Genomic DNA, 12,542 nt, shown 5'->3' with positions numbered 1-12,542 from the left:
GTTTTCTGAGGTGAAGTCTCACTGTGAAACCCTGGCTGGCCTGGAACTCACTATGTAGACCAGGTTGGCCTTGAACTAATAAAGATCTTCCCTCCCTGTGCTGCTCCTTTCCCCCTCCCCCGACTCCCCCCCCTCTCGTTAATGTGTTTCCTGATTACATAAATTATATAGATTTGTTTTCAGAAGAGATAGACATAGTAATGCAATAAAATATCAATCCTAATGTATATTATTACTAAGATATTATTTAACAAATGTCTTGAGCCAGGTGAAGTGGTACACACATTTATACCAGCACTCAGGAGGCAGAGGCAGGTGGATCTCCATGAGTTCAAGGCCAGACTGGTCTATATAATGAATTTCAGGACAGCCAGGACTACATAATAGAGAGATCCTGTCTCAATAAATAAATAAATAAATAAAGAAAGAAAGAAAGAAAGAAAGAAAGAAAGAAAGAAAGAAGTTTAATTAAAATTTTTTTTTTTTTTTTTGAAATCGGGTTTCTCCGTGTAGCCCTGGCTGTTCTAGTAATTTGCTCTATAACTTGCTCAAACTCAGAGGTCCACCTGCTGCTGCCTCCAGAGTGCTGGGACTAAAGATATGCAGCACCACACCCATCCCGGCAGTTTTCAATACTTACTTACTGAGTTTCCCTCACTGGACTATGTGACTGTGACTGGCTTATAAAAGTAAAGAAATACACACAAGTGTTCTTCCTCATTGTATAAAAAAGCAGAGTAGTAAACACACAAATATAATAACCATAATAAAGACACAACCAAATATAAACACACAAATATACCATAACAAAGAGAGTCAGTTCTTGGAGAAGGAACTATCACCACTGAAAACACAAGAATGGGCAGGAAAGTCAGTCACCTAACTGGAAGGGGAAGGAGAAGGGAAGACTTTCATTTAGGGAAAAGCAAGTGCAAACCCTCAGAAGTCAAAGAAGCTACCGTGTGGAAGGGAAACTGAAATCCGTGGCTGAGATGAGGTCGAAGATTTGTTGTAGATTTGGTTTGGGGCGGTTGTACTGAAGGCAGCAGATGCCTTTGAATATTTTCACAGGGTGGTGACTTGACCAGATCTGGTTTTGTTAAAGATCACCTTGCTGAGCTCTGTGGAGGATGCCTTGTAGGGAAACCCAGTGGGACATATTAAATGAGTGGAAATCTGAGATGGGAGTCGTTCATGGAACTAGAATGTGAGTGAAGATAATTGAATATGGGTGGTCATGTGTTTAAGGAAGAATCCAGGGTTAGGTGTGTGGCTGGTAGTAGAGCGCTTGTCTAGCAAGCACAAGTCCTTGACTGAATCCGCCAGCACCACATAAATGTGGTGAGTTGGCCAAGTCTATAACGCGGTGGTAGAGCAGACAGATCCAAAGGTTAAAGTCACTGGGCAAACGTGGTGCCTTATGCCTTTAATACCCACGCTTGGAGGGCAATTACAGGAGGATCTCCGTGAGTTCAACGTCAGCCTGGGGTACACAGAACAGAGGAGACCAAGAAAATCAATGAATCTCGGGCTCCAGTGTAAATTCACCACCCAGCCAGCTAACTTCAGGTACAGAAGCAGCGAGGAAGAAGACAGCCCAGCCAGCCCAATCCAGGCGCACGCCCACTGTGTGGTGGGGCGGAGTCGGCGCAGTAGAGGGCATTCAAGTCTCAAAGCTTCCCGCCTGCTCACAACCTGCACCAGCCGCCCCCCAACCTCCTTTGCGGGTGACGCCAACTTTTTCCACATCCGGTCGTCCCTCGCTCGACCCCTCGTAACGCGGAGCCCTCTCCCATACCGTTCCCGCCTCTTCCGTGTTTTGGTGCGCACGGGTTCCGCCAGACGCGGCGCTGATTGGCTGTTGGCCGACTCGCCAGCGGCGATTGGCTGTCGCTGGCTGTCTTTCAAACGCCTCCGGGTATATGGTGTGAGGTGGGTGGGGCGCCGGTGGCGCCCGCCGGTGAGTGGGTCCCGCAGCTTTGGTGGCTCGGCGGCTCGGGCCTCTCTCTGGAGTCTGCGGCAGGCCGGGCTTCCTGGAGCGGCGTGGGAAGGCGTCCGAGCCGGCCCTTAGCCTCCGCGCTCTCGGTCTAGGGGTCGCTGCGGCTGGACTGGGTCAGCGCCACGCTTGACGCCGCTGATTCCGGGAAGCCCTCCAGGCTGGGCGCTCCGGGGCGGTCTCCTTCCTCCTCGGAGTTCTAGCCATCCTCTGAAGCTTGGCTCGGGCCTCACCGCCTAGGTAAGCTTTCCCTGGGGGCCTGCCTGCGGTCCTTTTTGGGTCCCGATCGCCCTGGTCGCACGCTTTGTTTTGGTTCGGTGTTCAGCCGTCAGATCCTGTCTGTGCGTCCTTGCTTAGGACCCGGGCCTTTCTTTTTCTGGATTACCGCTCAGAGTTCATTGATGCCGAGCGACACTGTGTACTCTCTTGTTGAGGGGATGGTTTCTTACTGTGACTACTGACGAAATGTTAGAAACGTTAGGGATCCTGTGGGTTGGGTGCCACCTCCTACCCCCACCCCCAAACCAGCTCAGAAACAAGGGTACCTATAGCTAACCCTTATTGAGCACTAGTAGTGTGTTAGGCTTCCATGGCTAAGTGCTTTAAGATCACAAAACTAAGGAGTTTGGTTCCATTTTCCTTCTCCATCCATTTGCCTGGTCCTTTCTCCGCATAGACATACCCACATACGTAATGTGTAGTACATGGTAGCTTTCTTTTTTGAGACCGTCTTTGTAGCTCTGACCGGCCCGAAACCCTCAAAGGCCAGCACCACCACCCCAAACCCTACCTCTCTCTTTAAAGAAAGTGTGTGTGTGTGTGTGTGTGTGTGTGTGTGTGTGTGTGTGTGTGATGGCAGGGCACACACATGTCAGGGTGTGCGGTATGTATGTGGAGGGTAGAGTACAACTTTGTGGAGTGGATTCTTCCACTTTTATGTGGGCTCCTGGGGTCAGACCCAGGTTGTCAGGCTAGTATAACATGCATTTTTGTTTTCTTTTTTTTCCCACTGAGCCACACCCCGCTCCCCCATCTCTCTCTTTTTTGAGACAGGATTTCTCTGTGTAGTCCTGGCTGTCCTGGAACTCGCTCTGTAGACCAGGCTGGCCTCGAACTCACAGAGATCCAACTGCCTCTGCCGCCACCGCCACCACCACCCGGCTCCACTGAGCCATCTCACTGTTCCGCAGATCGGCCCTTTTAACATCCCTCCCAGGAATTTGGCATGAACCTTTAACTTTGTTTTCATCTTTCTTTAACAAATATTTATTATATGAAGAATAGTTAACAAAGGTAGACGCTGAAGACAGAACATAACCAGATAGGGTTCCTACATTCAAGTGGAATTTTCATCTTAACTTTAAAGGAGTGGTGGGGTCAAGCATGGGGTAGGCAAAGCAAAGACAGGTTGTCTGGCATTGAAAGTCTGGTGAGAGATTGAATGATATAATCTAGTAAGGAAAAGCTTCTGGATTGCTGGGCAGTGGTGGCGCACACCTTTAATCCCAGCACTTGGGAGGCAGAGGCAGTCAGATCTCTATGAGTTTGAGGCCAGCCTGGTCTACAGTGAGATCCAGGACAGGCACCAAAACTACACAGAGAAACCCCGTCTCAGGGGAAAAGAAAGAAAGCAAGCAAGCTTCTGGATCATATGGAGGCTATATGGAATAAGAATATGAACCTTGGGCTCAGCCTAACCTGACCTACCATCATTAGATGGCCTTGGATAAACTAGTTCATCTTTGTCAGCTTCAGGTTATCCATTAGGTTCCCGATAGTGCCTGCCTCATAGGGTAGTGTCACCAATTACATGATGCAAATAAAATGCTTAATGAGACTGGCGAGGTCAGCAGTAAAGTGCTTGTTTCACAAACATCAGGAGGCCCAGGCTTGATCTCCAGAGTCCACGTTAAAAAAAGTTCAGTAGCTGGTAGTGGTGACACAGGCATTTAATCCCAGTATTCAGGACACAGGCAGGTAGATCAAGGCCAGCCTCATCTACAGAGTGAGTTTCAAGACAGCCAGAGGTACAAGATTGAGACCCTATCTTGTAAAAAGGTCAGTATTTACCTGTAATCCTATCTCTGGGAAATAGAGACAGGAGGATCCTTGGAGCTCACTGGTCAGCCAGTTTAGCCTACTTGGTGAGCTCCAGGCCAGTAAGAAACCTTACATTAAAAGCAAACAAACAAAACTCTCAGATGGTTGATTCTTGAGGAACAATACAGGTTGCCCACACATACATGCTTAGTACTTAGTACTTACTATGGCTAGGTCTGATGGGACAAACCTATAATCCCAGCTACTTGGGAGTCTGAGGCAGAAGGATTGCAATACATTAGGCTACAGAGTTTAAAGCCAGCTTGGGCCACTTAGGGAGACCCTGTCCCAAAATACTATGTATAAGGTCTTAGGTTCACTCCTCAGTACCAAAAATACCCCAAAACAACAACAAAATAGTGGGTTTTTTAAACTTGTTTATTTTTATTTCATATGCAATGATGCATGTATGTTTGTGTGAGGGTGTTGTATCTCCTGGAACTGGAGTTTTGGACAGCTGTGAGCAGCCATGCAGATGCTGGGAACTGATCCTGGGTCCTCTGGAAGAGCAGCCAGTATTCTTAACCACTGAGCCATCTCTCCAGACCCTTGAGATTTATTTTTACTTTAATGTGTATAGGTGTTATGCCTGCATGGATGTCTTAATCACATCCAGCAATGCCATAAGAGGACAGAGGAGGGTGCTGCATCCCTGGAACTAGAGGTACAGATGGTTGTGAGCAGCCACAGGGTGCTACGAATCTGACCCAGGTCCTCTGAAAGAGTAGTCAGGCCCTTAACTGTGAGCCATCTCTCTCTCTCTCTCTCTCCCTCTCTCCCTCTCTTTCTTTCTTTCTTTCTTTTTTTTTTTTTTTTTTTTTTTTTTTTGTGAGCCATCTCTCCAGGCCTAACAAAATAATATTGTATTTGACATATAGTAAGTGTGAAGTTCAGAACAATAAGTTTTGTTATCCCTATTTTTGCCAAGACCTCACAGCCTGTAGGTGGTAGACCTCTTTGAAATTGAGCATTGGGAATATGCTCTGCAGCTATTTGAGAAAATGTCTGTTAAAGTGTTTAGCTTAGTGTTTGGCACGTGGTCAGTATTGTCTCTTCCCAGGAAACCAGATAGCCTCCAGGGCTTGAGAAACTGCTGGTCCATTCTTACTGAAAAATGCACAGGATACTGAATAATACCCGCTGGCTCTCAGCAGGCTGCCCGTCCATTCTTTGCCTCTAGCAGTACTGGAGCACAATCTTACAGCTCTGAATTTCTTCTCCTTCCTCTAAGATAAAAGCCATGTCGCCTCCTGGAAAAGTTCCCCGGAAGGAGAACCTGGGGCTCCAGTGTGAATGGGGGTCCTGCTCCTTTGTGTGTTCGGCCATGGAGGAGTTCTTTGAGCATGTCACTGAGCATCTGCAGCAGCACATGCGTGGCTCCAAGGAGGAAGAAGAAGAAGAGGACCCACTAGGTAAGGGAACAGGAAAGCTCAAGCTCAGGTGGAAATTACGACTCCGAGAAAAAGAGGGCAGCTGGGGAAACAGGTTTATATTCTTAATTATGCTTTCTTCTTCATTCATAAAACATTGTCAAGTCATTTCTAGAGAATTCAGTCAACCAGGATGTAAAGAATGTTTACCATTAGAAGCAATATGTGATTTTGTGTGTATATGTGTGTGTGGGCACATGCATGCCATGGCTCAAGTTTGGGGATCATAGGAAAACTTGTAGGAGTCAGTTCTTCCTCCCACTATTGTAGGTCCCATGTCATCAGGCTTGACACTAGCTCCTTTACCTGCTAAACATCTTTGGTGGGGGAGGCGGCGTTGAGACAGGGTTTCTCTGTGTAGTTTTGGTGCCTGTCTTGGAACTCACTTTGTAGACCAGGCTGGCCTCGAACTCACAGAGATCCACCTGCCTCCACCTCCTGAGTGCTGGAATTAAAGATGTGTACTAACACTGCCCGGCTTGCTGGACCTTGTCCCTTAAACATTTTTGGGGGGGACATTTATTTGTTTATTTTGTATGTGTGTGTAATATGTGAGCACACCATGGCATGTGTGTAGAGGTCAGAGGACAGCTTGTAGGAGTCCATCCTTTTTTCCCACCATGTGGGTTCTGAGAATCAAACTCAGATTATTAGGCTTGGCCGTAAGTGTCTTTACCTGCTGAGACATTTTGCTGCTCCTTCCCCCATTTATTTGAGATAGGGACTCCCTGGATTCTTGGCTGGTGTGAAATTCACTATATAGACCATGCTTGCTTTGAATTCATAGAGATCTTAGTGTTGAAATTAAAGGTGTCCCGCTGCCTGTGCCTCCCAAGTACTGGGATAAAGGTGTGTGTCACCATGCCCAACCTCCCCTTTTTTCCCAACCTACCTTCCTTCCTTCCTTCTTTTTTTTTTTTTTTTTTTTTTTTTTTTTTGTGGGTGTGGGTGTTTTTGAGACAGGCTTTCTCTGGGTAGCCTCAGCTGTTCTGGACCTTGCTCTATAGATCAAGCTAGCCTCTAACTCATAGAGATCTGCCTCTCAAGTGCTGAGATTAAAGGCATGGGCCACTACTGTCTGCTTTTCCCTTTTTATTAACTTAATTACTTATATTTTTTGTTTAGATTTATTTTGTTTTAGGTGTCTAAATGTTTTGCCCTCATGTGTGTATGTGTACCATGAGTATGCCTGGTGCCTGCAGAGGTAGAAGAGGATGTTGAATTCCCTTGAACTGGAGTTATGGTTGTAAGCCATCATGTGGGAACCAAAAGCAGGTCCTCTGCAGGAGCACCAAGTACTGTTAACATTTGAGCCATCTCCTTCCCTGTTTACGTCTGAGACAGCTCTCAGTAATCCAGACTAGCTTCCTGCCCCCCGAAGTCCTCCCAAATGCTGGGGTTGCTAACATGAGCCACCACACAGGGTCTGGAGCCCATTTGTATCGTAACTGCACACCATGGCTGAGCGACTGGTTGAGCGGCTTTGTTCAGTGTGCTCCGAGAAGCTCCTCTCATTCTGGTGACTCTTTTTTCCTTCTCTTTGATAGAATCTCATGTAGCCCTGACTGACCTGAAACTTGTTATTTATCAGGAAGTCCTGATCCTGCTGAGATTCTGGGATTGCCATAGTTATATACCAGACCTGTTTCCAAAGTCAAATAATACACAAAAGTGAAATTAAGGAATGGTTTTACTTATTTTGAAAAGGTAAAGCTTTTCAAAGTAAGCAAATTCCTGTCAAACATTGAAAATGTGGTGCTTAGAGGTGCTGGAGTCATAGGAAGTGGGTTGAACTAAATAATGGCCTGTCTGGAAATAAGCAGATTAGCAGGTAAAAGAGAACTGGAAAACCTGTGTTGGGAGGCCCTGTCTTCCTCAGGGGCCAGGAGAAACTGGGCAGAGGCTCTATACTTGCTAAGGGATACCCTAACTTGTTCTTCTGGCTCTCTGACTCCCTCGGTCTTGTACACACACACACACACACACACACACTCTTAATCTCAGCCCAGACTACTCCTCTCTCACAGTCACTCTTAATGCAGGACTCTTTCTACCTCGGTCAGCACTGCTACTTCTATTTAATGGTTTGTGGTAGGGTCTTACTCTCTAGCCCTGGTTGGCCTCGAAATCATGGCAGTTTGCCCGCCTAACGCTCTTGAGTACTGGCTTTCTAGATCAGAGCCAGCACACCTAGTCTGTAACTTGTCTGCTGCCACATACCTTACCCCATGTTGGTTGCCACTAGTTAGAGTTTTGTAGATGTGTTTACTTAATCTTCTCCGACTGAAAGCCATGTGTGGAGAAGGACTGGGACCCCAGGATACCTGATGCAGTTGAAAATCGTTAGCACAGTTACATACTGAGTGAACTGGTGACTTGGTCGGAGTGCTGCTTAGTGTCTGGGATGGGAAGTAAGCTGAGCCTTGGGAAGCATGAGACCATCCCTTCTAACCCTTTTCTGCAGAGGAAGAGTTCTCCTGCTTGTGGCAGGAGTGTGGCTTCTGCTCTCTGGACAGCTCTGCCGACCTCATCCGCCACGTCTACTTCCACTGCTACCACACCAAGCTGAAACAGTGGGGGCTGCAGGCCTTGCAGAGCCAAGCTGACCTCAGCCCCTGCATCCTGGACTTCCAGAGCCGGAACGTCATCCCTGACATCCCCGACCATTTCCTGTGTCTGTGGGAACATTGTGAGGTCAGCAGAGAGTGCCAGAAACGGGTGGAAGGAAGCTGGGGATCTGGACTCAAGACCTTTCCGGGGTGCCTTATAGTTCTGAGACTCCTGCTAGTACCTCCCCTCTATTCTTGTGTGACTCCTTTATCTTAAAACTTTCCCGTTCCCACAAGTTAATTAGGGAGAGAGCAAGAAGCCCCCTCTTGATATGGGTGAGAGTCCCTCTGACCACTTGAGTCCTCACCCCAAGTTGCCCTGGCACAGAGTACCTTCGACAATCCTGAGTGGTTCTATCGGCATGTGGATGCGCACAGCCTGTGCTGTGAATACCAAGCCATCAGCAAGGACAACCATGTGGTGCTGTGTGGCTGGAGAGGTAGGACCACCCGTCTGCTCTGGCCTCTGGTTGACACTCTGGGGGGGTTGCGGGTCTAGAGGAGCCAGGGATGGGACCAGTCCTGCCATCAAAGCAGGCTGCTGGCCGGAGAACATGGTACCAGAGCCGAGTTGGGGAAGGGGCTTTAGGGATGGGACACGATCAGGTCTTCCTTCCCAGGCTGTACCTGTACCTTCAAGGACCGGTGTAAGCTCCGAGAACACCTCCGCAGCCACACCCAGGAGAAGGTGGTGGCCTGCCCCACCTGCGGGGGGATGTTTGCCAACAACACCAAGTTCTTAGATCACATCCGGCGCCAGACCTCCCTGGACCGTAAGCAGTTGGAAAGAAGAGGGAGAGTGTGGGCTATTCCACTTAAAGGGAAGGAGTGTGTTCACAGGGGAGGAGGCTGCTGAGGAGACGCGTACCCTGGCTCTCCTCCTTTGGGATCAGGCACCTCCGAGACTTCCCTGAGACATTGTTAGCACTCACTGTTTGTGGTATCAGTCATCTCAGGAATCCTCACAACAGCCCCATGAGGCAGGCTTCTTATTCCCCTTTTACAGATGAGGAAACTGAGGCTCAGAGAGGTTAAGTCACTTACCTGAGATCACACAGCTAGTAAGTGGTAAAGCTGGGCTTCTAACTCAGGTCTGGACTCCATATCCCGTCCGTAGCTTCCCTTTGCCCCTTGGGTGGTTGGGCCCCTCTGTCTGGGATGGTCCCCTCTCCTCTGCCCTCCGCTGTTGTCTTCAGTCGCCCTTTGTTCTGCCCTCCCCCCAGAGCAGCGGTTCCAGTGCTCTCACTGTTCCAAGAGATTTGCCACAGAGAGGCTGTTGCGGGACCACATGCGGAATCATGGTGAGTGGCCGGCACCCAGCCTCCCTGCCCTCTCGTCCGGGTCCTCTGAGTCCACAGATCATAGCTTCTTCTCTGCTCCTCAGTGAATCACTATAAATGCCCTTTGTGTGACATGACCTGCCCGCTGCCTTCCTCCCTCCGAAATCACATGCGCTTTCGACACAGTGACGACCGGCCCTTTAAATGTGATTGTTGTGACTACAGGTAAGGAGACCCGGGGGTCAAAATGGGCTCCAGTTTCGGGGTTCCCTGTGCTCTTCCACCCCCCTGACTTCTCCTGGCAGCTGCAAGAATCTGATTGACCTCCGGAAGCACCTGGACACCCACAGCAAGGAGTCAGCCTACAGGTGTGACTTCGAGAACTGCAGCTTCAGCGCCCGGTCCCTCAGCTCAGTCAAGTCCCATCACCGCAAAGTGCACGAGGTGCGGGCTGTGGGGCGACCGGGCTGCGGGGCCAGGGCTCTCGGGAGTGGGAGTGAAGAGCCCACCTCACTGCCTTCTCCTGTCCTCATCAGGGAGACTCAGAGCCAAGGTACAAATGTCATGTCTGTGACAAGTGCTTCACGCGTGGCAACAACCTCACTGTGCACCTTCGCAAGAAGCACCAGTTCAAGTGGCCCTCAGGACACCCTCGTTTCCGGTATGTGTGCATCTTTCCGCACAGACCACAGGCTTTCCTTGGGTTTGTGTGTGTGTGTGTGTGTGTGTGTGCGTGTGTGTGTGTGTGTGTGTGTGTGTGTGTGTGTGTGTGTGTATGGGGCTGCCAGTGCTCCCCTAGAGGTTGGGACACAGCCTGTGGAGAGTAGGGTTCCAGATACTGAACTCAGATTGTCAGGCGTGCATGGCAGGCATTTCACTCTGAGCCATGTGACAGACTTTTTAACAGGGAAGAAATTGAATTTTATGGTACTTTGATGCCTACCCTCTATGTTTAGATTCAACCTTGAAAATAGTGGCGGAGGGCCAGGCAGTGGTGGCGCACGCCTTTAATCCCAGCTCGGAGGCAGAGGCAGCCAGATCTTTGTGAGTTCAAGGCCAGCCTGGTCTACAGAGTGAGTTCCAGGACAGGCTCCAAAAGAGAAACTACACAGAGAAACCCTGCCTCGAAAAACCAAAAACAAAAAGTGGTGGAGCAAAGATTGGTTTTGTGTTTCATTTTATTTTATTTATTTTTTGTTCTTCTTCTGGAACTCTCTTTATAGATCAGGTTGGCCTTGAACTCACTGAGAGCCGCCTGTTTCTGCCTCCTGAGTTCTGGGATTAAAGGTGTGCGCCACCATGCTCTTGTTTGTTTTTGAGACAGGATCTCCACATAGCCCTGGCTGGCCTTGAACTCACAGAGATCCGCCTGTCTCTGCCACTAATGAGATTATAGGCATGTGCCACCATGCAAGGCTGTGACCTTTCTAATGGAAGCCTGGTTTCAGATTCAACAAGTAACTCCAAAAGTTCTGCAGCCAATCAGTCTCTACTGGGTTGGGCTTCTGCATTAATTTTTCCATTTTGAGTCCTCTCCTGACCCTTTCTTCTGCATATTCCATTAAAAACCTTTTCTTCGTCTTCAGTTCTATCACGTAGAATCCTAAGACTTCTTCCAGCTAGCATACTTGTGTCTTCACCCTCTGTCTCCAGGCTGTTTCTTCATCCTCTGCTGGTCTGCTGCCTTCTCCTTCTCCAGGTACAAGGAGCATGAAGATGGCTACATGCGGCTACAGCTCGTTCGCTATGAGAGCGTGGAGCTGACACAGCAGCTTCTCCAGCAGCTCCACGAGGGATCAGATCCAGGAGGGGCACTGAATGAGAGCAGCCTGCAAGGCATTGTTCTGGAAACAGTGCTAGGGGGACCAGGACCTGAGGAAGACATGGAAGAGGGAGATAGGGATGAGGGGACAGCCATCTCGGCTTCTCAGGACAACCCCAGCTCTGCCATCCATATGGTCAATCAGACAGACAGCCAAGGCCAGCGAGAAATTGTCTACTATGTGCTGTCTGAAGCCCCAGGAGAGCCCCCGCCAGCCCCTGAACTACCCTTGAGAGAGATGGAAAAGCTTCAAGGAATACCTGAGCAGCCAGAGGTTCAGATGGTATGAGGCTGGAGAGCCTGACCACTCCTCCAGATCCTGAAGTTTGAGCCAGGCAGGTAGCAGTGCCCCTGCTGGGCAGCCTTTGTTTTTGGATGCCTTTGAAAGTGGTGCTGAGAACAGTGTGTCCCCTCTGACTCAGGCAGCGTCTTCTACAGACTCTATGAGTAATTCCCTCCCCTACTGTTCTTTGTGGGGAACCTGAGGAGTTGGACTCATTGAAGAAATCCTACATGTCTGTTCTCATTAGAGGGGTTGTTAGCTGTTACCAGGTTTAAGCAAACTCCCTTGGCATGCTAGACAGTGAGTAAAATTAGTCCACATCCATTCCTATCTTTAGGGGTCCAGTGGCCCAGGGATGATGAGTTCCTTATGGGAGCCGTTTTCTCACTATAAGTTAAGCATTGAGAACAGGTGCCATTTCTCTCAAGGTTTCCTTTACATTCTGGGGACACTTGTGGTTATCTTCAGGGACAAGATTGGAGACACTGCATATGTATGACAGTTTTTTTTTTTTGTTTGTTTGTTTGTTTTTTGTTTTTGGTAATAAAAAAACCACTTGGGGTTGTTACTTATTTCTCAAGTTTGGTGGCAGTTAGCTAGGTAACAGAGATACAGCTGTCTAGAAGTGGAGCTGAATAATTAGGCTTGCCCCCTTATTGCCCAAGATGGTTTCTTTAACTGTCATGTACCCATTGCGGAGTCTGTCCATTGCTTCCAGGGCATCTACCAGCATTGTGGAAGGTGGCCTCAAGTATTTGTCCATGAGTGAATACTGGCAGTGTCACAGAATGGAGATGAATGACAGGATTACTCCTCAGTCCTAATTAGAACTCTGTGCCTCTAGGGTAGCTTGGGGTTCTGGGACTGCAAAGGAATCTGTAGAGGTGGGTTGGGAGGTCACCTAGAGAATGCCAAGTATTCAAGGGCCAGGAATCAAGCTAGAAAATTGTGTCTAATACATTTTCCTAGAGAGTGGATCTATTTTTCATTGAATTAAAAAATTCTTATGTATATTGCCTATA

At 48.6% G+C, this 12,542-nt stretch overlaps 1 protein-coding gene across 2 annotated transcripts; it reads left to right on the top strand.

Moving 5' to 3' along the window:
* The first annotated feature begins 1,908 nt into the window (after positions 1–1,908).
* Hinfp (histone H4 transcription factor) lies at positions 1,909–12,542 on the top strand. Of its 2 annotated transcripts, XM_006992772.4 has the most exons (10): positions 1,909–2,236; positions 5,328–5,508; positions 7,991–8,220; positions 8,464–8,575; positions 8,756–8,908; positions 9,359–9,436; positions 9,520–9,640; positions 9,721–9,859; positions 9,952–10,076; positions 11,115–12,542. In XM_006992772.4, the coding sequence occupies exons 2-10, from the start codon at positions 5,337–5,339 to the stop codon at positions 11,524–11,526; spliced, it is 1,542 nt and encodes a 513-aa protein (XP_006992834.2). In that variant the 5' UTR covers positions 1,909–2,236; positions 5,328–5,336; the 3' UTR covers positions 11,527–12,542. The 2 variants fall into 2 exon arrangements, with proteins under 2 accessions (XP_006992834.2, XP_042136689.1); XM_042280755.2 differs by lacking the exons at positions 1,909–2,236; positions 5,328–5,508; positions 7,991–8,220; positions 8,464–8,575 and adding an exon at positions 9,142–9,196 and having other exon boundaries at positions 8,840–8,908.

The sequence above is a fragment of the Peromyscus maniculatus genome, chromosome 7 (genome assembly GCF_049852395.1).
Source record: "Peromyscus maniculatus bairdii isolate BWxNUB_F1_BW_parent chromosome 7, HU_Pman_BW_mat_3.1, whole genome shotgun sequence".
In the NCBI taxonomy this organism is placed as follows: Eukaryota; Metazoa; Chordata; class Mammalia; order Rodentia; family Cricetidae; genus Peromyscus; species Peromyscus maniculatus.
Note: the sequence above shows the minus strand (reverse complement) of the source record. Positions and strands in the feature narration are given on the sequence as shown.